The 26,566-nt window shown below is 42.2% G+C and overlaps 2 protein-coding genes across 2 annotated transcripts in view; one reads left to right on the top strand and one right to left on the bottom strand.

Moving 5' to 3' along the window:
- The window catches only part of rassf8b (Ras association domain family member 8b), a 29,753-nt gene extending 27,110 nt beyond the window's left edge, over nucleotides 1–2,643 (top strand). Inside the window, exon 5 of the mRNA XM_076296439.1 lies at nucleotides 1–2,643. This exon is cut by the window's left edge and continues 1,134 nt beyond it. The gene's annotated coding sequence lies outside the window, so the exon portion shown is untranslated.
- Nucleotides 2,644–6,458: 3,815 nt separating this feature from the next.
- Nucleotides 6,459–21,630, bottom strand: nudt4b (nudix (nucleoside diphosphate linked moiety X)-type motif 4b). Its single transcript, XM_076296425.1, has 5 exons — nucleotides 21,277–21,630; nucleotides 13,959–14,069; nucleotides 11,933–11,977; nucleotides 11,690–11,777; nucleotides 6,459–9,972 (listed from the first exon to the last, which is right to left on the bottom strand). The coding sequence occupies exons 1-5, from the start codon at nucleotides 21,370–21,372 to the stop codon at nucleotides 9,764–9,766; spliced, it is 549 nt and encodes a 182-aa protein (XP_076152540.1). The 5' UTR covers nucleotides 21,373–21,630; the 3' UTR covers nucleotides 6,459–9,763.
- Nucleotides 21,631–26,566: the final 4,936 nt, after the last annotated feature.

Raw genomic sequence — 26,566 nt, 5'->3', positions numbered from 1 at the left:
TGTTTTCGTTTTCTGTCTGTCTCTCTCTCTTTACACACACACACACACACACACACACACCCCCACACACGTACACTTCTAGGTCTTAGCAGCACAGACCACTGTTTGCGGAACACATCATCTTCTCCATACATTTCTGTGGTTCTGCATGAACAGAAATGAATACACATTTAATATGTATGCTCAGTATTATTGCTGTTTAATCCTTTTTTTTTGTATGTTAATGTGTGTTGAGGTAACCACCCAAGCATTTAGAAACTTCTCTTTGATGGGTCGCATTATACTCTTGAAGGTTGCTTTTGTTCACAGTATCATTGAGGCATTCACCTTCAGAATCTGTGGATTCTGAGCTCATAAATGACATATACCAAAGCCAATGAGTCAGACTGGGTATTGTGCAGTACTAGACTGAATGTAGCACAGCTGAGGGTGTTCAGCAGGTGGAAGTCAGCAACCATACAAGGTCCATTATTATTGAAACTGCATTTAAGTGTTGCTAATAACTGGATGGGAAAATCCTTGTGGTGTTGTAGAGGGATTTGATTGGATTTTACACGCACTCATATATGTACACACACGTTTACAATTTAGCTCCTAATGTTGGAGGACTGGAAATGCCGACTAATTAAGTTGCAGTGGAGCTACATTTTTTATTGCCATGTTGTCCTCGGAACGAAAAGAGACGTTCACAACGTCTCAACGTTAGAGACCTCATTTGACCTGAGTGGTGGGGAGTTTTTTGTTCATTCTCAAACAGCTAGCCAGGCCAGCTCACCTACACTAACCAGTGGTCCTTAGTGTACTTGTGTCACCTGGTTGATCTCCACAGAGGTGACGTGTGTTGTAGTGCCTCATTAGTGCAGAGCTCAGCAGGCCATAGATGTGAGGCAGTGGAAATCTTGTCCTTCTCTCCCCATCCCTTGCACGAACAACTATCTCTCACTTGATGCAACAGGAGACTGACAGCATGCCTTACTGAAAAATAATATGTAAATAACCAATACATATCACTACTTAGTAAAGAAAAATACATATTTTTAATGTTAAATAATGCACAATGCTTTTGTTGTAAAATATGTTAATGAATAGCTTATATGAACTAACTTTTTTTATTTTGTTTTGTTTTCAGAAGCTCTCTTGGGCAGTTAGCTCTGCATGCACTGATGGTTATGATTGAAGTCTTGAGTTGGAAGAGATTGCTAAACAGTGTGTGTGTGTCTCTCTCTTTCTCTCTCTCTCTTTCTCTCTGTATGTGTGCGTGTGTATGTGTGTGTGTGCTCAAGTGTTTCTTTCTAGCCCTGTTAACGTGTAGTATTCAGACTATGCAGTGACAACACAGCAAGCTCTTTCTCAATGCAGACAAATCATAGCCAAAATTCTATTGAAACCCACCTCCAGAGCAAACCAAACCCAAATCCCAGAGCTGAGGCTAATCTCCCTGCTGTCACGTGAAGTTGTGAAGTCCAAAAGATACTAGATACTAGTTGAAGGACATGGCGGATGGTTATATTACTTTCTGCCTCTTCTCAGATGTACTGTAGAGTAGATTTAAATCAAACACCTTTGAAATATGCCTGAGTAGAACCTACAGTATATATTTTATAAAGTTAAACATGTTTGACTTGGTCAAAAATGTTCCAGTTAAAGATCGTGCTTGTTCTGAAGCTATAACTGAAATGACAGAGTATTGTGCCTTTAAAATGTGCTGGTGGTGACAGCAGAACCTCTTCCTTTGCCATGTGTAATTTCAATGTAAAGGCAGTTAGCCCATGCCGAGTAGTGTTTTGATATACTGAAGGTAAAATGGGCATTTGTTGATTACCCTGAAAAGACAGGGAAACATTTCGAGAAACTTTCCCCCAAAATCTGTTTCAAAGAATACGCACTGATTTGTCAACATCGATTTTGAAGGAGTTTCTGTGTCCATCTGGTTTTGATGACGTGTGCTGTTGTATTCTAGTCCCAAAGTGATGACTTTTAAACATCGCAATATTTTTGTGTTAGATGTAGCAGTTCAAATGAAAGATGGGGATTGGCACAACTTCCTAGATATGAATTGCTTTATGGAGCTAGCTATGTTGTGCTTACTCTTGTCTGGGAGGGGAGGGGGGGAGCATGTATAGTGACTGATCTAATCATCTGTCTTTAACTAAGTATATTATAAATCGGGTTACTTTGTGTGGTAAGAGTAAGCAATAAGTTGCATATTGACTGAGATGGAACCAACATGAAGTGCCAAATCAAAACCTAATTCTGTTCTCTTCACAAATACTCCTGTTCACACATAAAAGGATTTTTATCCAACTGCCAAACCCTTCTAGGTGGGTTTTGAAATATGAAAAATGTCTGGCAATTTTCTCAACCTGTGACAGAATTTGATGTACTGAGATGTGTTCACACGCAGTGACAGTCAGGTGTCTCAAACAATCTCTACCCTCGGTTTGTTTTTTATTATTTTGATTTTTTTTAATTGATGTCAAAGCTTTGGTACAACACCAAACTCGTGTCTGTAAATGCCTGGAAAAGTTAAGATGTGGTGGTCCCACATTGGTAGAACAGTATAGCAAATATTTATGGCAACGTTGTTAAAAGCTGCTGTAATACTGTACAATACATAATAAATTTAGAACAGTGCTCAATGTATGTTGTGGCTCATCTTCTCATTCACATACAAGTTGACTTGGTTTTATTTACACTTTTCACTGTTTAGTCACATACTTGAGATTAAGTGATCTAATTCTTTTCATTTTTGAACATGGTATGAATGAATACACACCACAGTTCACTGGAACAGATCTGGAGAAATGTATCAGTAAAAAAACACAATATTTTATTCTATAGTCTAGTCTATATATGCATGGCCTTTGTTTTGGGTGCTTGTTTAGAACAGTCAACAAGATTCTTAATTTACGGAAGTTCAGTTTAGGAAGCAATGGTTATGAAAGAAGATGTTCAAACATTTGTTCACTACACACTTCTACTCCTACGAATAGCTGGATCAGGACCAAGTTACTGCACAGATTTTTAAGGCAAATTGAACACAACCCACTGGGGACGTAGTCTATAGCCACTCTAAATTAGCCAGTCAGATTTAAGAAGAGTTTCTTACTTCTAAAGATGGATCCAGAGAGGAGTACATGGCAACAGCACTAAATTAAGAGAGCTCAGGCCTGGGAGACACACTGTTAACTATATTCTGCAAAGGACATATTTAATAAGACATTCAAAATGGGAAAATTATCATTCTGAGTCTTCTAGTACTGGTGTTTAATTATCTTACTTACTTACTTCCCTTATATAGTATCTTTACTTATAACTAAGCTTAGCCTAAGGCTAATTTAATTCATAGAGAGAGTAGTCAAAAGCAGTTCTGCTACTACAGTTTGGAGTGACTTAGAATTGTCCATGTTTTCCAAGTAAAAGCTACTTTTGGGACATAAGTCCTTGAGCCAGAGGAGAGTCTGTACCAACTGAGGGGAATAAGTCTCATAGTGATTTTGGCAAGGTATACCACCCTAGAGTTAGAAAATAAGTGATAACATTGCATTGGTGGTAGCTTTTTGTGTGTTATGTCTGTTTATGTCTATTATAGGCTATGCTTATGAGGGGATACAGGTGAATAGGCTAAAAATGAACTAATAGATATGCCCACAAAAATATTTACATTATTTTTTGTACAAATATTTGTTTTGTATTGGAAGCTTTCTGAGATATTATTTATACATGTAAATTAGCGATTATCTATTAAAATATGCAATAATTTGCATACATTTCAAATACAAACATCTTAACATTGGATGAAGTCAGGCCCAACATTGTTCTTTTTGTTTTTCATTTTGGGTAAAATCTTATCCCTGAAAATCCTGAAATGCTGTATTTTAGAGAATGTCTTCATGTGCTGGAAAACCATATATTCCATAACTTTTATTTACTTTCTATACTATAGGTCACATATCATATATGCAGACATCCCAAGTCTCCCGGAAGTTCCGGGAGTCTCCCGCATATTGATAGCGGCTCCCTGACGCCCGCAAATTAGATAAAATCTCCCGGAATCTAGAGCGAGCGATCAAGAGCGCGCATGCGAGAGGGAGACCTAAAATCGCGTGTGCATCTGAGTGTAGCGCGCACACGACAGGGAGAGAGAGAGGGGTGGTGGTGCGTGTGTCTGAGCGCATCCAAGACAGAGAGCATCCTGATCAGTTCAGTGTATCTAGGAACAGGAGTGTCACGACAGAGCCAGTGCCCCCAAAAAAGGAATATGTAAGACCCATTTTAAAGTGTACCCTTGTTTATAAGAGTAAAAAATAATGATAGGCCTAATCTTGCATGCTGCACTGTTTGTAACAGTGTTAGCATTGCCCATGGTGGGTTAAATGATTGCAAAAACATGTTGAGGTGAGTTTAACTAGTGTCAATTCATGTGCATATTATTCAGGCCTATACTAGATGGCTTAGTTGCCAAGGCTACATGAAAAGACCAAACTGCAAGATGTACATATTTTATTTTCACAATTAGGCTACTATCTATAGGCCTTCCTTATTTGGTGTACTGACTAGACATTATTGAACAAAAATATGAATCTCTATTTCAGTATCTAAGTAGGCTAAAGTTGTTTTTAGTATTGTTATTTATTTATTTTATTTATTTATTTTATGTATTTATTTATTTTTTATATATATATATTATTTTATTTATTTAAAAAAAAATTTGGGGGGGGGGGCTTCGTGATACCTCCCTGAAATGACTTTTTGCAGGTTGGGATGTCTGTATATGAACAACCTCCTCTATAGTCCTCCAGCATATAGTATATCTGGAAACTTTAGTGTCTGTAAGTAGCCTACAATTGAAGTGGAGATTTCTTTTTTTGAGTGGATAATTTTCTTTAATTGCTATTGGCAGTATTTTGATCTATTCAAAATACCCAAATTCAAAGCACCCACTGTTATGATATTTCACATTTCCAAAATGAAAAACAAAAATAAGAATTTTGAACCTGACTTAAAATGTATGCAAATTATTGCATATTTCATTAGATAATGACTCATCTACATACTCATACATAACATTTCTGAACAGTTGCAAAACAAAACAATATAGACTTAATTTACATAAACTGGCTTATGATCATTATGAGACTTATTTCTCTTGAATGGTACCGAGTGAACCGAATTAGGGGGTCTGGCTTAACACCAAATCAATCAGACAAACAATGTAGATAATAATATTGAAAAAATGAAATTTTGGAGCATGAAATGGCTGATTGTTAATGCAATGTATCTAACCATACAGAGGCCCATCATCAGCAACCACATGCCCTGTGCTCTAGAGGCACAATAAACTGAGTTTATGATCATTAGAAACCCCTTTTGCAATTATGTTAGCTGAGCTAAGCTGCTGCACTGATTAACAAATCAATTTAACTGGCCTTCTTTACATGAGATGATTATCTGGAGAATCATATTGTGGGTTGGATTAAAGGCAAAAATGGCCAAAAACAAAGACTCCTTAAATGTATCTATTTGTTCTTATTCTGAGAAATGAAGACTGTCATGCAACGCTGTGTGTTACTCATTTCGCAGAAGAGCGTAGACTGGCCTGAACCAGAATGGAAAGAGGAGAGGGAGGTGCCAGTGCACAACTGAGCAAGACAACTTATACATTTGACTCTCATTTGAAAAGCAGACACCTCAAAGGCCCTCAACTGGCAGTTTACTAAATAGTACCCACAAAACACCATGTGTAAGCTTCAACAGAAGAGGTGACTTCAGGATGCAGGCATTCTAGCCAGTGATGTAAAGAAAAAAACATATCTTGGAATGGCAAATGAGAAGAGAGTGCACTAGATAAAAGGAATTTGAAAAAGGAAGGATGTCACTCCAGTTTGCAATACCATGCCACACTTTGTGGATGGTGCTCGATTGGAGACAGTGTCTCTGACCCCAAGCACCCCCAAACCCAACCCAAATGTAGGGAAGAAGCAGTAAACTAGTATTGTGCCTATATGGAGTGGAATGGAAAGTTTCTAAGTGACCCCACAGTTTTGAAGAGCAGTGTACAGTACACTGTGACAGAGTGATCTTCATGAGATCTTGTCATTGTACTGCTCATTGTTCATTTACCTCAGAATGCTGTCCTCTTGTGGTAAGACTGGGAATGGCGGTATTAGGAGGTCTGGGTTGGCACCCTTCAATGGCTGGGTAGGAAAGTAATGAGAGGAGGACATAAGTCTATTTCTAGTTCAGTCACCATGACAACATATAACTTTCATTTGGATAATGAATGTACAAATTGCATTACTAGAGATCAAAAGGTCTATATCTTTACATTTTTAAATTATATGTTCAGGTTTTTAAGAACTTGGATCCTACATTAGTTGTCTGTCCAACACAATGTTAACCACTTCCCTTATAAATTCAGAAACTGAGAGTCATTGACAAAGACAAGATACAGTTCATCAAGTATTTCCCTTTTTAATGAAAGTTCACTTAAAATATGATACAGTCTTTTTGAGGGACTGATCAACAGATCTGATTTTGACAACTGTACATATTATTAGCATTTGACTAGACAGAGAGACAGAGAGAAAAAAAGACAGAGGAGATTCATCCACTTTGCATTGATAGACAGGACAGGACAGTGCAGCCACATTCACTCCCACACAGTTTAATCAGTGGCATACGACATTCACATCAGCAACATGGCTCCTGATTCGACCGCCCACACGCCTGTCTCTGTGGCAACCAGGACCATCACACAAACACACACACACACTCGTCTCCAGGTATTAGCTCTATCTGAAGGTGCTGATCTACTGCAGTAGAAATTACTATATTTACAAGTACCAGCAATGTAATATATTGTGAACCATATTTCCTGGCCCACAGCAGACATTCTGAGAAGGCAATGCATTCGAGAGGGGAGGTGGTATATTGCAGACTATGTTACTCCATCATGTATCTGACAACTTGGCACTGGGAGTCTCTCTTGCTTTAGTACCCCGACCCAAACAGACTGGACTGATAAAACTGCAAGTTTGTATTTTCCAATCAGAAAGGAAAGGGGTGAAAGGACATCATATTAATACATTTCTCATTTACTAGCAGTATCCAAACTTGCAATGGAGCACAAATACAAATATTTTTATCATTTCATAATAACTTTATCGTTTTCATAACACTAATTCCATTCAACAGACATCATTAGAGCAATCATTAATGTCAGATAAAAACTCATTTACACATACAAATAAATTACATATATATATATATATATATATAAAAGTTTGATCATCTGTAGCTCTAACTCACAATGATTTCCTTGATAATTCTGTCGGAATTAACGGTAACAATCCCCGCATACAGGACCCAGTGAATTTGTAGCCTACTGGTTGCCTTGTCTCAACAGTGGCTGTTTTCTCGGAGGGGAGTGTAGTGTAACAGTTGGACAGGCCTCTGAGGGTCAAACACGAGGCCCAATGTGGCACCTCAGACCTAGCACTTTACAATCAACAGTTAGTCCTGGAGAGAGGAACACTTCTGCCCCCTACTGGAATTCCATTCCTTTTGGAGGAACCTGAACTAATACAACCTCCCCCACAGTATACAGTACAACAGCCTTTACATTCTCATCCATTTAAGGCCTCCTATGTTGTGGCCAGACAATGACAAACACTTCCCCTTTAAGAGCACTCTGAAGGACCATTACATTGAGTGTTTGTGATGGTGTTGGTGGTGGGGGGTGTTGCTAAGATACCCTCTGACGAAGGTATGACACTTAACCTTTGAGAAAATACACACATTTACAATAGAGTTCATCACAGTCTTCTCCTGTCAGTTTTTTTTACATCATTAGAAAAAAAAGAATAGAAAAGTTATTCAGCAGAGTAAGATTAATACACTTTGCATTTCCAAAAAAGAACACACTCACATTATCTTCAACTTTCCTTTGGAATATTTACATAACATTTGTTGAGTCTGTCCTTCACATCTTTTTTCTTTTCTTTTAGGCAAGGGAGTCAGCTCGCTTCCCCATTCAACAATTCAAATTCAAATTCTGAGAACTGAATGACTGCATTGGGGAATAGCATAGACTGCTTAAGTCTCAGGAATTCAACAAGTAAATGGGCAAACTGTTAAAGGGATGCCTTGAGAGTTACTTTTGTTTAAACATAATAGCAGATAAAAACACATGAATCCATGGTGCTTATTATTTCATATTTTTCCCAGGGTCAGTCAATAGACGTGCACAAAGGCTAGCCGCTAAGTGACGCTAAAGGGTTTGTTAATTATTTATTTCCCTCTGTGCACAGTGGGGAACGTGCTGTGACACTGATAAAAGGGAGTGTTTAGGGACAGTGTGTTTGCTGCCAAATGTTAAGTGAATGGTTTTGGAGGAGATGGAAGGACTGGTCAGCCAAAAAAGCGGCAGGCTCTCCTGAGGCTATCTCAGGCTACTGGGTCTAAATATGCAAATGGAACATTAGCTAAAAGCAGCGCTGCATAGCTATGCATGGACAGTTTACCAGATGGACAATGGACGGAAAAAAAATGGAGTTTCCAAAGACCCACAAAAAAGTGTGGTTGGAGTTTTAGATTGGGTTGGAGTAAGCCTATGTGTTGCACTGCCAGGGTGTATCAGTGTGCTTAGGTTCCAGTGACAGCAGATGTTTTGTCCCCCAAAATGTCAGCTATAAATTAGATTTGTGATTAATGTTGTGGTTTGGGATTATGGAACATCCTTTCCATGATGTAAATGTTCTATCAACCACTGTTAACTATTAAGGTCACAATGATGGTCATTATGTCTCTGTGAAGTTGATGCTGAATCATTTCTTTTAAGGTAGGGACTTAAGAACTTAAGGTGGTCTAGGACTGAGTGACTGGGGAATGCCTCCATCTTAAGTGGGCACGAGCCTGAGAGTAGACTAGGTACATTTTGTTTTTACATCGTAGAGCAGCACAACACACAACAAACTACGTTCTCACTTGCATCCTCAGTTATTTTCAGCTCAGCAACAGGGTCCAAAATGGAGTTGGCTGATGAAACCAGCCTACCCAGAATCCATCACACTGAGGTAGATCTTTCATCACTCCCAAGGCAATGACCTAAGCCCCTTGGGAAAGGTCCAAGGGGTCGAACCTCATCCAACTTTCACAAGCCACCTCTTCACCTCGTCTCCTTGTGCAAACTGGACGGTCTCATCACATGCTCCCCCTTAACAATGCACTGACAAATGGGGGGAAGGACTTTCCAAGTCTTATTCTGCGCAAAATTCTGGACACAGCTGCGGTCAAATTCTCTACGATTGTTCCCCACAAAAACTGCAAGTCCCCTTCAAACTCTCTTCCCCAAACTGGGCCATAAATTCAACATTCTTCTCTAACAATCATTAAGAACACTTAGCCCTGACCCCTGAAACCAACCACGAAGGGGGAACTCATTTTAAGGCATTCTTCAAACCCCTGACCTTGAGCACAGTGCCACGCCTATGGCTTTGGTTTGGATCCAGTTCAGACGTCGTGAGATAACACAGGTGAGGTGAGGAGTGGTGTGAGTGCGGCACGTCGCCACGGGTGACTGTTGGGTTCATGCAATCGTCGGTGGTGTCAGGTGGTGGGGTTTTTGCATTAGCTCCGAACTGTACAGATATGTTTCTGAGAAGATGGTCCAAACAGAGGTGGCACCATGGCTTCATGGCATCCTGACTGCTGGGGGGTGTGGGGGTGGGGGTAGGGGAGGGGAGGGGGTGACTCTGCAGTCCTATCTACAGGAGGTGCCCAGAACAGAGGGTTGGGGGTTGTTGAAGCGCGGCCCAATGTCGTTGATGGGGATTGGGTTGAGAAGCGAGTTGCCATTGGAATTGGAGGAGCAGTTGAGGCGTAACCGCCGGAGGTATTCGGCATGGACGGGTTTGTGGCTCTGCAGCACCTTGATGGCCTCCTCTACTGTGAACCATTCCCTCTTCCGGCCTGCAGGGGGAGACAGAGGGCATGTGACTGACGTGTAAACCTGCTTGCCAGTCTACAGGGGGAGTCAACATTGAGTCCCTTAATCGGGATATACAAATTACACAGAAATGAAAGCTGACAGCAAGAGCTTGAAATATTGAAATCCGCTGAATCAATCCGATGCACGGCAAAAGATATGGCAGAGGTTGGGTGTGCTTAGTTTAGTCTGTTACCTAGTGCAAGGGAATGTGTCAGTAAAAATATAATTTCAAATGGATTAGCAGAGGGAAATGTGTACGTGTGCAGATGTATTGATATCAGTGATGGGAAAGAAAACTATTTCAGCATTTAGTGCAGGCCGCTGATCAGTCAAGTGCCTGTGCAACACTGACACCACACTGCAAGATGACTGGGAGCCCCTGCAAGGGACCGTCTACAAATAGTGCTGGTTTATGATTACTAGTACACTTGTTGGTAAACAGAGAGGACAGGGTACTTGTGTTTCAGCAAATGTTCTGCCTTGCCACAGCTATGCCAAGAACAGGCCAAACCATTAGAACTAACATGTGAGAACAAGGCGTGAGCTCGAATCCCACCTGTGAAAGAATTTAGATCTTCCAGATATATCAATGTTACGTGGGAACATTTAATACCCACAAGACTGTGGAGGACCCAAAAGGAGGAAAAGGGACAAGTGTGAGCCAGGCCTCCACTAACCCCTTACTGTTAACACAGCCAGGCAGTCAGATGGGCAAGCATGTGGACCACAGGCTATTAACATCTGGCCACTGGTCCTCCAGGTCAGGGCAGGTGAGAGTAGAGTGAAAAACAGGAGATCTTTGTGCTCCCTGAGTTGGGTGCTCCACCTGGCATCCAAGACAACTTGTTGCCATTTGAGGAGTGGTACATTTGAGTCTGGCTGAACGAGGGTGTGTTAAGTGAGACGATGTACAAGAACAGAAAAGGTCTCTGTACGTGATCTGTAATGGAACCCTTTGGAAGCTGTTTTGGTAATGTACTCTACTGAGATCTCCTGAGGTGGCAATGACAACACAGTGTATTGAGTGTGCAAATACATGAGGCATAAACATTCAGGAAGTAACAGACACACGGGTAGGCTTGTTCGTGATCATTTGTTCCAGTAACAATAATTATTCAATAGAATATTTAACCACTCTCTCATACTGTGCTTGTGCCACAAGAACTTGAGCCAGTTCTAACACCTCCACCCTAATCCCCACACTGTCAATCTATATCCGATTAAAAAGAATATGCTTCTGCGGGTGTCTCCACGGTTAAGCATTCAAACAGTGCCACGTGCCACATATATATCAGTGAGCTGTGATATTTAATATATAGAAGGCAGATCTTCTATAGATACTATTCTATAGCTTCCTGCGTTAATACCTGCCATGACGCAGCGAATCCCAATTAAACCCCATGATTTATGTGGTGAGCGAGACCAGGCTGCCCATGTGAGATGCCCTGTCAAGGCCAGCCAATGCTGGCATACTGCACACTCGTTTCAAGTGTTGTGAAAAGACAGGGATATACTGGGCTTAGCAGCTCTCCAAGAGCCATGTGACCTTTGTGCTCTCTCTTAAAGCGATATCTGCTGAAAATAAAGTGGAGTAGCAACACATAATCTCAGAAAGGCATGACCTGATTCATAGCACTGTGTGTGTATCGCTAATAAAGAAAAATAAATAGATATCATGTTTATAAACTATAAACTTACCAATGTTAACCGAATCCTCCCAGGCTTCCAGGGTTTCAGTCACAGTCAAGACGTAAACGTAAGTCCGATTCTTACGGTCTTGGTTCTGCTTTGAGATTCAAATAAAAACGGTGTTAAAATTGTGCTTCGTATTTGTGAATAAGGAATTCACTGGTGTTAGTAGAAGCATATAAAAGCAGAAGTGTGATGGTAAAAAACACACAGCATCTCACAATAAACATGTGAAATGAGATTAAAACTTACTTCGAAAACTCCCAGCAAACGACCCAGCTTGCCTTTCACTCCAGCCTGTGGACGAGAGAAGCCATTTAAAAGTTGAGTCGAAACGTTTGTCACACAAGCTAGGGAAAGGAATTGTGGTGGTAAAACATGAAGCCATAAAACACACATCAATGCAGTCCAAACATTACAGTTCCTCCCATAAAACTTTCTAAATCTTCAGATCCCATCCTAAAAAACACTCCACATGCGTATTAATTCCCAAATCATGTCAACATGCAAATACTTCAAGATGTCCATATAATTACAAACCAATGGTATTTCACACAAGTGTGAAGGAGTGGTGCCAAACCACTATTTTGTGGTCAGTGTTTGTTGAATACAATATCCTGCAATTGAGAAACTAGGCTTCAAAAGACCAGCAGCTTCTTCCCTGAACCACCATACTGGCCAAAACACAAATGTGGGGCTGTTTAAGGATGAAACAAGTTTAGGAAATGACTCAGCTTTCACGTGTAGGTTTGTGAGCTGCATGGCCATAGCTAGCATGCAGTATTTTCCACCCACATGGCAACTCACTCTTGAACAAACTCTGTTTCTACTATCATGTTACAGTGATGATAAGAGTCCCTACTTACTATATACAAACCTTTTTTTTATCATTATTTGTTTGTCAAATATTAAAGGTGGAAATGCACTCTAGCCAGCGCTACTAGCCAATTTAATGGTGTAAAACCTGAACTCAACTGTTCAGGGTTCTTTCTTATCTTAATAAAACTGTTTTAGAGTGGTAAGCATTAAACTAATCATCTGAATTATATGTACACCATATATTCCACACACTCTAGCCGAATATTCCCATCTCAGTATCAAGTCACAGTTGGGTGAGAGTGTGAAGAATATTGCACCAAAAGTGGGTCATGTCCCCCACATTGACAGGTGAGGATAGGGATGTGGTCCCCAAACGCATCCCTCCCGTAACCCTGACCTCAGATATGTCGGCCGTGCCCAGGTTGAGTTACAGAACCCCTGTTCCAGCAGTCTGGAGCTGAAGAGAAGGAAGCAGGCCATGGAGGCCTGTAAATGTGCAGGAATCTAGCACAAGGGCCAATATTAGCTTGCTGACATTGGCGTTGTGACAAGGTCATTCAGGGGCTGGAGTTATGGTACACTCCAAGACCTCGGTCAACTTCCCTTTAACCTCTATTCCATCTAGGGGACGCTCAGGACACAGTGGTCTGTGCTTAACATTCCACTCCACATGAATAAGTCTGATCTGACCATGACACGAAACATGACGCTGCTGTTGACAAGATAAACTGGTCAAAACACTCAATCCTGTCATGTACACTGTGGCTTTCATATGGACGTCTAATATTCAGCATGCATTCAATTACATAGGGTAGCTAAGCTATGGGAATAGTCGCTAAGTTAGAGGGTGCTGCCGAGCCACGGAGTGCTGAGACAGGTGTGTGCTCTGTTCACACACATCCGCTCCGTGGCAGATCGATGACGTTACTGTGAATTACAGAGCCATCGGGCGGACAGGTGTGACGGTCACCACGTGAGCTTGCCAGGGAGAGTGTTGGATTTAGATTTTGCCAGCACTGAAAGTAGCACTTTGCAGTTAGGAGGTCAAGATAAGTGACCTCGTCCATGCTTAAGAAGGGCAACAATTACACACCCTGCCCCCTGTGGCTCTGTGTGTATAAACGGCTTTACATCACCATGATCACCAGCAAACAGCAATAAACATAAAACAGATATACCAGTGTGAGAGCGGATCCATTTCATGATGACATTCACCATTGGTGTGCTATGATTCAATTGATTTAGCCTTACTGGTATAACAATAATACGAATATCTTTAGTTCAATAAGTTCAGATGTTAAAATGATTTAAGACCCTACGGTGCGCCACTTCAGTTGCGTAGGCCTTTATGAGCAGTAAAGAGTATCATACTCTTTACTGCTCATAAAGGCCTACGCAACTGATGTATGAGCAGAGCAAAGTGTGGGTGAGTGAGAGGTGTATCGGGACAGGCACGGACCTCCTCAAACACCTCCCGCACGGCGGCCCCACAGGGCTCCTCCTCCGGCTCCATCCCTCCCCCGGGGACGATCCACTGGTCCGGGTGCCGACTGCTGCTCACCAGCAACACCTGACAGGAGACGACAACAACAACAACAACAACAACACGAGTCAACCTCCGGGTGGCAGAAATGAGAGCAGGGTCAAGCAAGCGTGATGAAATTTGTTTCATCTATGTGGCCTGGTATTTGCTCCAGTTCCTACTAGGCCTGAATGTTCGCATCGCCATATATCTAATAATGACCAATGAGTTGCCATGACACCATGGCACTGGATAAACTGGAACATATGAAGATAGTCATGTACTGTATTTCTGGGTGTGGGAGCTCCTGATGTGGTGTCCAGGTAGTCAATAGATGTCAGAATGGGAGTAATGTAAGAGGTGCTAATTATGCCTCCATCTGCTGTGGGCAGGTAGTTTCCCGGTTGTTTGTCCGTGTGTTTGCCCATGACGAGCGTCCATGTGTGCAAGGTTCCATTCATTATGGTAAAGTGTTTACCTGGTGTCCCCCAGGTTGGCTGAGGGATATTCATAAAACTTAGCATACTAACTCACTATAAGGGGTATTCATAACACTTAGCATACTAATTCACTATAAGGGATTGATGAACTGATTTGATATTCAAGGTTATGGGATTTAAAAAGGTCACATGGGGTCAGATATGAAATATTGCTTGAACACTAACTACTATTTGTGCAGTATCTCCTTCGCATGCTTGGGGAATTTCACCCGCATTCACATCATCATAAACACGCCAACCTTAAGTGCTAAAGGTCATGGGGTCAGAGGCTGAGGTCAAATTCAGTCCTGGCCATGCCAGGTTATGGGAGGTGGCTGCATACCAATCAACATTTTGTGTCAAACTAATTGTCATTAGTATATCTTGATATACCCATTCTAGCTACTATCTACTATCTACTGAGTGACGATCCTGAAAATGTTGAAATGTTGTATCCAATAGTGGAGATCACATATTGTAATACCACGTCTGTAAATGGGTCGTACGAGTGGATTGTGATGTGTTAATATCTATCTCTGTTGCCAGGGGCCTGGGACAGGTGGCTAATGCTAACCCTGACCAAATCCTGCAGATGCTGCTGGAACAGGCAACTGATCTTAAATTACGCCACTCTCTGCAGCTGACACACACTCAGACGCATAGATCAGATGAGACTGCAGCTGCATTTTCCTCCTGCAAAACACACACACACATACACACATACACACACACACACCTTTTCAAATAATGTGTGACTGTCTTAACTCATTGACTATAGGCAAGATCCATACATTTCACACATCTTAACCAGAGAGTATGACCTCTTACTGCCTACATTAAATATGGTTTAGTCAAAACCTGGCTGAAAAACAATACGTTTCCTTTTTGCACTACTGTCCCTTATCGTGGCTAAAAGCTAAAGAGGTCAGGGCAGTGCAGGCATGAGGCACCAGGCCCTATCTTTGCTGCCGTTCACCTGAACGCTAAACCCCGCTGAGCCCCGCTGAGCCCCGGGATCCAGCGCCTTCTGTCAAAGGGCTGATGGAGCTCGGGGCGCAGGTGGGCAGCGTGACGGGCGCTTAGCTGCGGCACACTCCTCCGTCCATCAGACGGCTAATCTGCCCCACGGCCAGCGGGGGGGGGGGGGGGTGGGGGGGGTGGCCTTGAGGCGCCGCTGATGCGGCCCTCTTAAGGCAGCCGCTAACAGGATTGTGGAGATTGATGCGGGAGAAGCTGGATCGTCTGCCGCCCCGCCCTCGCTCACTCACTCGCTCGCTCGCTCGCGCCGAGGGAGCACGTGGCACCTTCTCTCCCTCTCCCTCGGGCTCCGGGTCACGGCTCGGGGGCCATGGCACCTGGCTTTTCCTGGCGCAGACGGAGCGACAGCAGCAGGTTATTTTTGTGTACGGGTACATACCTATGGGACCAGAAAACATCACAAACCAAGCAGGTGCCTGGCCTACTTCAGTCCAGCGCACGTTCGGGCCGAGGGGATCAACGGCACATGGCAGGGCAAGCTGGAACAGCCCTCAAGAAAAGACAAACAAAATCCCCGGCCAAAGCCACAGCCGACAGCAGCCTATTTATGACCAGCCCTGATGGCCATCATTAGCATTCCAGCCAGGACTTATGGCCTACTGAATCCGAATTGTGTATGTCCAGGCGCTGGGGGAAGTCTGGCTGATATGCAGGATCAATCGATAGGGGAGGGGCGTTGGGGAGCGTGGGGCTATGTGAACCGCCCACCTACATTATATGTCGGAGTGGCAGCCCAAGGTTGTCTCTAAGCCAGCCTGACGCAGGTCAAATGAACACACCACTGACATTTATATTATAACTGATAGCTTTACAGGCTTTCACAAGGCACAAATGAACATGCACAGATGGGTTTATGAGGGGGGTTTTCAAGCCTCATATTTGCACTCTGCTGTGCATGTTGTGTGGAGAAGACACGGTCATCACACTTTAGGGACAAGGGCCTGGGTTGCCCCCCTCACACAGTGCATGAGGGTTTGCTTCCTGACAACGATTACATTTGAAACAAATTTGCCTCAAATGACCCAAGCAAAGCGCTGAAAATAGTGATTGCTGGAAAGCTCCCAGAGGCAAGTACTTGCGACCTGACTCTAACCCTGCGATGTCACTATTCAACCCTGACAAAACGCAGACAAACTCATATCATTCACAATTGATTAATGGGGAAACTATTATGTCATGATCCTAACAGACCTTATGCTATCCAAAAGGTTTACCCACTGCATACTGTACAACAGAAGACTGGGTCACATTATAGGCATATGTGACACATACCTGTGCCATGACAACAGAAAAACGACCAATAACCTACATCCAGCTAGTATCAGTTATTCTATATTATCTAAGCAATGTGGAAATAATGATAAGCCTCTTCTACACTCGTGCTTAGTCCAACATTCCCTCGTGTCTACGTATGTCTTGGTTACAAACTCTGACCGACCATAAAGACAGGGACACATGAACAAAAAGGAAGGCTTGGAGGAGAAAATGAGAGAGAGAAAAAGAAAGAAAGAAAGAAAGAAAGGAAGAAAGAAAGACTTGTCTATCTGTCAGGGTTAATCAATAGTCCGGCTGTAAAAAGGCTTTTTTCCGCCTGCATAAACTGTGGCGTCTCAGCAGTAACTGGTGGGCGCATTGCCTGTGATGTAATGCAGGCAGGACTGTGTGTGTGTGTGCGTGTGTGTGTGTGGGTTGAGGGGGGTGGAGGGGGAGACCAGAGCTGAAAGGTGCAGGAGGAGGCATGACGAGAAGGCCAAGGGGAGAGGAGGTGGAGAGAGTGGGGAGGACAGGAACGCAGTCTAGCATATTCCTGCTGAATATGGACAGCGATGCGCCTCCCAGCAATGTGCCAAGCTGAGCGCCAGGCCGAGAGCTCGCAATACCTCGCCAACACAGGGGTGTGAAGTTGAATTTTGTGTACTTGGACAATTTGGAGCTTGAACCGACAGGAAGTGAACAGAAATGTTTTGTGTTACAATTCCTATCCTATGTATGTATGAAGTTATTCCTATGTATAACTTCCTACCCTAGTTGCCTTTATTATTGTCAGACCCTTGCTCCAAAGAATGGCATGTCAGTGTTACATAGCGAGAGCTTTCACCATAGCTCTATGTTAACTAATCCTGTTTTCCGGAAACCACTCCCTGCACATTTATTGCAAAGGTGAGAAAACACCCTCTCTTACAACCCCCTCCACACACACACACACACACACACACACACACACACACACACACACAGACAGACACACACACTAACCTACGGCATACAGGCTACACAGGCATGGAAAAAAACAGCGGGTCTGTGGATGGGGCAACTCCCACCAAGGCACCCCTCTGTTTCCAAAACTCTGCCAGGAATCCAGGCAGGAAATAAACACCTAATCTGTGCCTGAGAGGGAAACATGACGAGGGAACGCCGACGGCTGTCAAATAAACCCATCTCCTAAATGTCACAGCGAACGGGGTGCACAGTTACTCCACCCCTCCACACCCCCGCCCCCAACCTAAAGGTCTGAATGCAGGACAGGGAGTCACGCCCCAACCACTGAAGATTCACAACAGCATTAGCATTACTTAGCAGATTAGCACCTGGGATGCACCAGGAGAAAGTCTTTACCGTAGACTCCAGACACCCCAGAGAAAGGAATTCTAAGGAATTCCTTCAAAGTAAAATGGAGTGAAACCCTAATGGTTGCCAGTGATGTTTGCCGTGCAGTAGCTTCATATTGCATCTAAACAAACGAGTAACGTTTGGTTGCATTTTTTATTCGATTATCTGGCAACTTTGGAGACACAGTTAATAAGCCACAAATGAAAAATCTCATTGGAAACACTTAGCAAGTTCACAGGTATAGCTGATTATGAGTTGAAATCCAAGATGGGTTTTATTGATTCTAGCTTCCATTTGCCCATAATATCAGACCATATCTTCTGTGAGCTGCACAATGGCCCATAAATACCGGTTGTCTTGGCCAAACTCCTCAGCTCCGGTCTAATCAATAAGCTGACCCATATTATATTTTATAATCTCACTGCCCTGCAAAAAAAAACGACCTCCAACTTCAAAACAGTCCATAAAACCTTGTGACACGCTGACTAGAGCTTGTTTGCAGCAGGATCTGGTTTGATCAAGCCGCCGCAGATGAAGGTCAGTCCCAAACCAGCCAAAAGCCCCTAGAATCAACCTCTGATACCGTACAGGCAGTCTTCTAGTTTCCACTCTCAATCCCTGGTGACTCGCACCTATTCTCCAGTTTGTGCTGTTGTCAGTTGACCCTGACCCTTACGAGGGTATATTTCCTGTTTAACCTCACCTGAGCTTGATTGCTGTCACTGATCCCCCTGAGATGAGCTGCGTCGGAGATCCTTTCTCCGCTGAACAATGCCTAGACACCACCGCCAGCTCCGATTCAGACCACCTGCTTGTGTCTGACAATTGGCTGAAGGAAAACATCTCCCTAACCCTGTCGCCAAGGAGGTGCAAACAGAGTGACAGGATAATGAATCCTGGCGCTCAGAAACATGAAGTGAGTCCAGGCTTGCATATGTTTATCTGAATATCTGACTTCTCCACTAGAAAGTGCAGGCTCTTCAGAGCAATGTTGTCTTTTTAAGCCTGAGGTATCTGGTCCTATTTTGTTGTGCTGAGAAGGTGCCACTAGCATATCTGCTGAATTTAACAAGATTGGCACTTTGACCATTGCCGGCTGTTATTCAGGAGGGGGAGGAACTCTCTATTGTTGTAGTGACCCTCTGTACGTCCAGAGCATGAATTAACAAATATGATGAAAGCTGACCTAGTCCTCTTGATAAGACACACTGCAGATACTGACACCCACATCTCAGATGGGCCAACTGAAAATAATAATAAAACAACTCCAATACAAAACAACTTCATTACAGTGGTGCAGAATGTATCAATTTGCACCAAGTAAGCAAATAAGACTTGGTTGTTCAGTTGATGTTAGACTGTAATGGCTGGCACAAAGCAATAAAAATGTAGCAACAAGGAAGTTAATTAAAAGCCATTCAGAGTTGAAGTCAGACATTCCATGAAGCCATATCTTACTGACACCACTATGTCCAATTAATGCGCCTTCATCTCATACACTGGCCATATTTTCCTGAATTTCCGCACAACAGCAAAACAATAGCCTACATCTGGAAACACAATCATAAGTAGGCCTACCCCAAAACAAACATCACTGTAGTTCTAGGTGGCCTCAATTCGGCCTAAATACATGGCAAAATTGTCCAATAAACCATACAAGATTTGTTTAAGATTTCCTTTAATTACAATGGTGACGGAGACTTTTTCCTTGGATGTTGAGCACATGAGTGTTATGACATCCAAGCAGTTATGTAGCTCTCGAAGAAAGCATGCACATCTGCGGGTAAAATATTACATAACAACAGCACAGAGCAAGGATTCGCAGAACCTGTCACCGTCGGGGCTATATGACACAAATGCTTCGTTTCACTTTTGAGACAGCCCAAATCTGAGTTGCCTTAGGTTTCAGGTTCAGACTTGCATGACGACGCAAGTAACATTCATGTTCCACATTAGCTTACTTTCTCGCAGGTTTACTGAGTCATTGTAGACTATGCTACCACACACTTTGTATATTAATAAACAACTTTAAAGTAAGATTTCCGTTACCTGTCAGGAAGCTATGGGCTATTACATAAACCGATAAGTTTACATAATGCAGTTTTCGAATCGGCCACTGCCAACGCTTGCGCTGCAATAAACGTAGCCAGGGTTTGATGTAGGCTACCCTGCCCAAAATTGACGTGTGGTTGGAAATATGATGACTTTGTTTTTCTACTTGAACTAGTTGAACGTGAACCGACAAAAAATTCACACTTAACTTTGGGGACCATTGAATTTAGCGACGGACTGCACGGGCAATATAAGCAGCAGACATCCTATCCCAGGAAGCATGGTGCGTCAACCTTTATACACTTGATGGAAAGTATACAGCTGTGTTCATTTGGACTATCACAGCAAATCGTGACTATTGACAAAACCAACGAACACAGTGAACGTGTGAAAGGGAATGCATACGCGTAATTTTACTCTCTACGGTGATGCTGAGCCGATTACAGAAACCTGTCGAGTAACATGGCCACTTCAGCGTCAAGAGACGGATAATAGGCTCGAACCATCTGCTTGGATGCATGTGATTACAGAATCCGATTTGATGGCTATGCCATATATCGGCATTTAAAGAAAGGCAAACAAATAAGTGATTGCAACATAATAGACTGTTATATTCCGGTCCAATGCACAACGCTGACATGCAACAGCGCGCCCGTCCCTTTCGTTGTGCTTCAAACTAGCCCAAACTGGATAGCCAGAGGCGCTGTGTACCACTACACACAAAAGACTGGCCCCTAGCAATGGAAAATGCATTGAAGTAACAGAAGTAGCAGAAAATTAAGATAACAGAATTGACCTAAGATATATGGTCAGCAGTGTGACCATTGGTCTCATATGGCATTTACGCATGAAACATTTTGTAATCATTCTACAGTCTACTGTTAGAATGGTGGCAAGGGAATAATGGTAAACCATACAAATGAGTGATATTCGTAAATGTATGTTAACATTACGAATAGGTCGGTGAGGAAGTCAACATAAGTAAATCAATCCGCTTGGAACGAGGGTACCGAATCAAATCAACTGAACGGGCAAAACCCTTTCGAGCTGTCACTGAGAAATCTCGTCCTCCATACCTCGTCCTCGCGTTCGTTTTTGAAGCACAGGCATGCGGCCCTTTTCTTGAAGCCGTCGCCGTCGTATGTTCGGGTCTGGTTGGGTTTGAACTTCATGATGCAGTCTGCTCCCACCTTTACCGACCTCGGTGAATAGGAGAGGCTGTAGCGAAACACCGAACGTTTAACCACTCGAGTCTAGACTAAGGTCTAAGTGGGAAGGGAAGAAACCGCATTTGTAGCAGAAAACAGTCCAATGAAGAGATGAAGCAGTTGTAAAATGCGATGTCGTTTCTATATCTCCCCATTCACTCCAATCAAATTAGATGCTTGATTCACTTCTTCTCGCGGAGAGACACATCGCCAGTCTTTACGGTCGGCACTCGGCAGCTATGGGGCAGTCCTGTATATAGCCTAGGCTGTAAGTGTAGTGGATACCCTCCCACCCCCGTCACCAATGCGCAGTTGCTGCATGTCAACACTAGAGGCTAACAGTAGGCTACCCTGCTTATCTGGATTAATGCTTGTCTTGTAAAAGTTGTTGGTCTTTCTTGAGTCAATTTGTAACCAAAAGTCTCAGCCCAAGATGTTATCAGTGTGGATATAAATGAAATAAGCATTAATCACTTTGAATAGGTTATGTGTTGTTGTAACAGGCATATTACATTACTATCACATCTCTGTAATGTAACTGTTAGGCTACATAAAGTTAGTAGCCTAATCACAGTGACTGTAGGCCTATTGAAGTTAAGAGCTTTGGACCAGTTAGCTGAACAACCCCTGGTCATATACATTGGTGTGTGGTAAACCATGGGAAACTTCATTGAGATCAAACTCAACAATACAACTCATAAACTAATTATTTAAGACTAGACTAAGCTAAATTTATATTTATGTGACCATAGCCTCCATACATCAACTCCTAAGTCATCTCCAGGTAGGCATAGATTAAACAACATAGGCCTACATGCCCAGGTAATCAAGTCATCATGCTTTGTATGAAATAGCAATGCCTTCATGCCTTAAAAAAACATTCAGTATAAAGGCAATTTAAAGGCACATTTATGGAATCTATCAATACAAAGGAAATATAAAGGCAAAAGCACAGAATCTGTAATTGTATTTTAATAATATTTATAATAATACATTATAAATCATAGCATTAATAGCATTATATTCTTTGTTTGAAGAGACAGTAATAATAACTATAGGCAAATAAAATGATAGCCTACAGCATAAATTACCCTACAAATAAAAAAATAATATAGTCTATAGTCTGAATTTAGAATTATAAATTGAACATAGAGTAATAATTATGTAATTGGTTGTATTTCTCAAACATAAACTGAAGTGAAGATGTTTTAATCTTTACCGTATTACATAAGCACAAACAAATGATATCCCTTTGTTTACTTTACATCTTGCTTAGAAGTTAAGGCAATATCTAACCGCCTCGGAGCCATATTTGTTGCTAGGAGACATGCATAGCTGGAGAAAAAGGTTAACCATTAAACTAAGAAACTGGAGGGATAAACTATCCTTCATATACATTGTTTTGTCCTTTGAAGAGATATGATATTGACATTGTTAGTTAGGGTGGGTTGTGGGTTCCAGCAGCCATCCATATTCTGAGAGAAGACTGACAGACCTCAGAAACCCAGTGGGTGAAAATCAATTATGAACTTTAATACCAGCCAGGAATGCGGCAGAAATTATTGACTTTATGACCCAAGCAGCTGACTAATTGAAGCCTATATTGTTTGGGTTTACAAAATCATTTATTCATTGGTAATAGGAATATAACTTTTCCTAATGTCCTTTCAAAACCTTTCAGTCCCAACTGATCCCTGTTATGGCAAATCAGAAGCAAACTGACCTCTATCAGTTACAGATAATGCTTGAAGAATCAAAACTGAGAGTGAGTGTGTTAAGATAATGGCTTCATAACCGTGACACTTTTTTTTTTTTTTTTTTTTTTAATAAAGTTTCACCCAAAAGATCCAACATGGATGGATGGGGGTTCCTTCAGTCACTGAACCCTTCTGCTTAAAGGGACACCAGACAACGTTTTCGTGTTAATTAATCATCTTCGTAAGTCGGTAGGCCTATATGGTTAAATGACTCATTACGGGGCGAATGAAGGCTCTCTCGCCCACTTGCAAGTTCGGTGTATCCTACCCGCCGACCGAAGCAGGATCAGTTTACAGCACAGAGGCAGGCTAACGAAATGCTAGAGATTGTTGCAAACGTGTGTATAATGGCAGAGCCGGCGAAGAAGCAGCGAAAACCCTTGACTGAAGACGCAAAGAAAAGGAAAAGAGCTTCAGACCGAAGGGGGAGTTTCGTAGAGAAAAAGCATCAGGCTTGCCTGGTGTCCTTTTAACTATTCTGAACTCTGGATGTATAAAAAACATGCCCCCAAATTTCATTACTCTGAGTCTGAGGACCTGACTCTGCTGTGACAAAAATAGAGACCCAGTCATAATGGATAGCCCCACTGTTACAGCAATGTTACATTTACGAGTAGGCTAATAGGGGTTGGTCATGTTTTACTAGAATGGTCTGTGCATGACGGTGGATCTTACACAGACATTGATTACAGTTGGCAATAATGACTATTCAAACAAATAGCCTCAGAATCAGATATGGTGTGACTTTTGAACTTTGTGATGATGACAACCAAGCAGTGTTGATCAAATCACAGTTAGTAGCCTAAACACTCCTTTGATTTACAGAAAAATCAACTATAATGCAAACACTATTTTCAAATGTTATGTTTAGGTCAATATTATGACACAGGCCTGCATCAGTTTTTTTTGCCTCTAATACTCCCTTATATTATTCATATAACATACTCACATATAATCAGGTGAAGATCCATCCTACAGTAACTCATATGGACAATATCTGTAAAACATAGTCACGTGTAAACATGATAAATCTGTATAGGTGTTAAATGACACAATGCCCTTCAACATATAACAAAGGTCATAAATAAAACATAATTTTCAACTGTGAGGGTCAAAAATATACGTGCATATATAAACATATGAATTTTACAGACCATGGAGTCTTGTACACCTTTCCCAAAGACACCATTAATGTTGCCCAAAATAAGATCTAGATCTTCATCTTCTAATCCAAGATGAAGACAACTTGCCCGTCACCTCACCCAAAATAGACAGGATGTCTTCATCACGCTGACTAGTAAAGAGTCTGTGCCCAGAGGGAATGGGGTTCTGATTTCAGGCGACTTTGGGAGACCAGGGTATCAAGGGCGCCGATTTGAATCTCTGCCTACATCCGTCACTGCTGTAAAGATAGTCACCAGTAACATCTGCCTCACACAGGCCTGAGAGTAGCATCCAAACGCGGATAATCTGCTCTTTCACTCCTCTCATTCACAGATGATACGATCACTCCACATGGACCATTAGCTACGCCAGACCGGCATCAGAGGTGATCAACTGTGTTTTGCACAACAGTTGTCTCCATGACGTGAGTGCAAGGTCAAAGAAACTGAGAGTCATAGGTCCTCAACTTTGGATGAAGTCAGTCTGGTTTATACATAAACAAAATCTTGATTCATATTGTAATTGCATGAGTGAATAGTTTTATAAAGTTTATTAATATCTCTACTATCAGGGCAAACCTGTACTTATCGGAAATGCCTGTTATGTTTAGATGATGTGTGTGTGTGTGTGTGTGTGTGTGTGTGTGTGTGGACTACTAAAGGGGTTAGTAAAGTAGGTAAAAGTAAAGTGATTAAGAGGGCGCGTTAGATCCCAGCATCTGTCAACTATTGTCTCTCCTGTCCTCTGCTCCATCAAAAGACTAAAACGCTCATCAGTGCTGTAGCTTAATGTGATTGCTTGAACACTTGCCAATCAACCTGGCTCCACACACGCCTACCAACATTCTGTGATCTCAGTTTTAAGAGCATCAGTGCTGTCTACAGTGCCATGCCCAGAACAGGCGTCGCAGACTGGACGATGGAGGAAATTCCCCTGCAACACAGAAACCCTCTGGAGTGTCCGGCCATCCTGAAAGTGGCCCTGGCTGTCGCTGGGTGGATTCTGACAGCCGGGGCTTGGGACTTGTGATGGATCTTGTGCTCCTGTTGTCGCTGTTGAATATAGCAGCTGCCCCGGCATGCAAAATGCACCCAGGTTTCCTCACACAGCCATACCACTAAAATAGATTCACTGGGAAGAAAAGCATATTTCTAGCTTTTGCCAAGAGAACTACAAACGGTACCTGAAACTGTGAACACTGATTTATAGGTGTATGTGATGGACAGAATATGGTATTGTTTAATAATAAAGAAGAAGAATGGTATAGATAGGAACTGCCTGTAAAGGTCCTTTTCCATGCTGTTATTTTGAACATCATTGGATTTCAAAATATGTAATATGACTGCTGTATTTTGCAGTGATTGACAAAAAGGCAAAGAAAGTGACAACTAGGCTAGTAAAGCATTAGTGACAACACTAATGCTTTATCACATCAAACACTCCCTAAACAATGCAGCTCAAGCTTAACAGCAAAAGAGAACAGCTTTCCCTCTTTCTTCGAGCACAATGGAGGGTTTTGCTAGAGTTGCTTTTCATAGGCATCACAGACAAGACGTGCATTGGCACGCTTGCACTTGCCTCCCCATTGTCACCTCGGTGTCTCCTGTCACCATGGCTCAGTAACGCACCTCTCCACACAACAGAAAACAGGCAGTCTTATCAACGGTCCTCTTTTGGGTCTGCTCTGTGCAGAGGTTTGGTATAAAGGCCTGGCAACAAACCACACTGCTCACACTCTCAGGGTGGAAATTAAAGCTAACATTATGTAATGGAATGTCCGTCACTGGAAATATTATTATATTCCAGCAGGACTGTGAGCTATTTTGTTTGTCTGAATCTGGAGCCATTGAATTTTTCTGGCTGGAGCATTGCTATCATGTGGTGTTGCCCTCACATAATTGCCCTTTGTTTTGTATGGGGAAGACACAAATTAAATATGTTTTTAGTCACATAATAACACAGTGGTTTGTCCAGGGACTAATGCAGCAACAAGATCACTGGTTTGCATCTTGTTATTATTCCACAAAAACAAAGCAGAGCATTGCAACATGTGACAAGGTGCTATCTCTGCAATATTGCTCCCATAAAGTCAGACCTTCAGTTTTGAACAAATTAATGAATGAACGAACATACATACAAAATACATAGAATATTTATACAAAAATAAATAATATTTTACTTATGCCCAGTGCATGATACAGCTCGGTGCAGTTAGTGTTGCCTTCAGCTGAGTTTAG

This window comes from Alosa pseudoharengus, unplaced genomic scaffold (assembly GCF_046254945.1).
Source record: "Alosa pseudoharengus isolate Yale_2024_CS ecotype anadromous, Long Island Sound unplaced genomic scaffold, YU_APseudo_1.1 YU_APseudo_1.1_scf_20, whole genome shotgun sequence".
Classification (NCBI taxonomy): Eukaryota; Metazoa; Chordata; class Actinopteri; order Clupeiformes; family Clupeidae; genus Alosa; species Alosa pseudoharengus.
The sequence above is the reverse complement of the archived record's forward strand: the minus strand, read 5'-3'. Positions and strand labels throughout refer to the sequence as shown.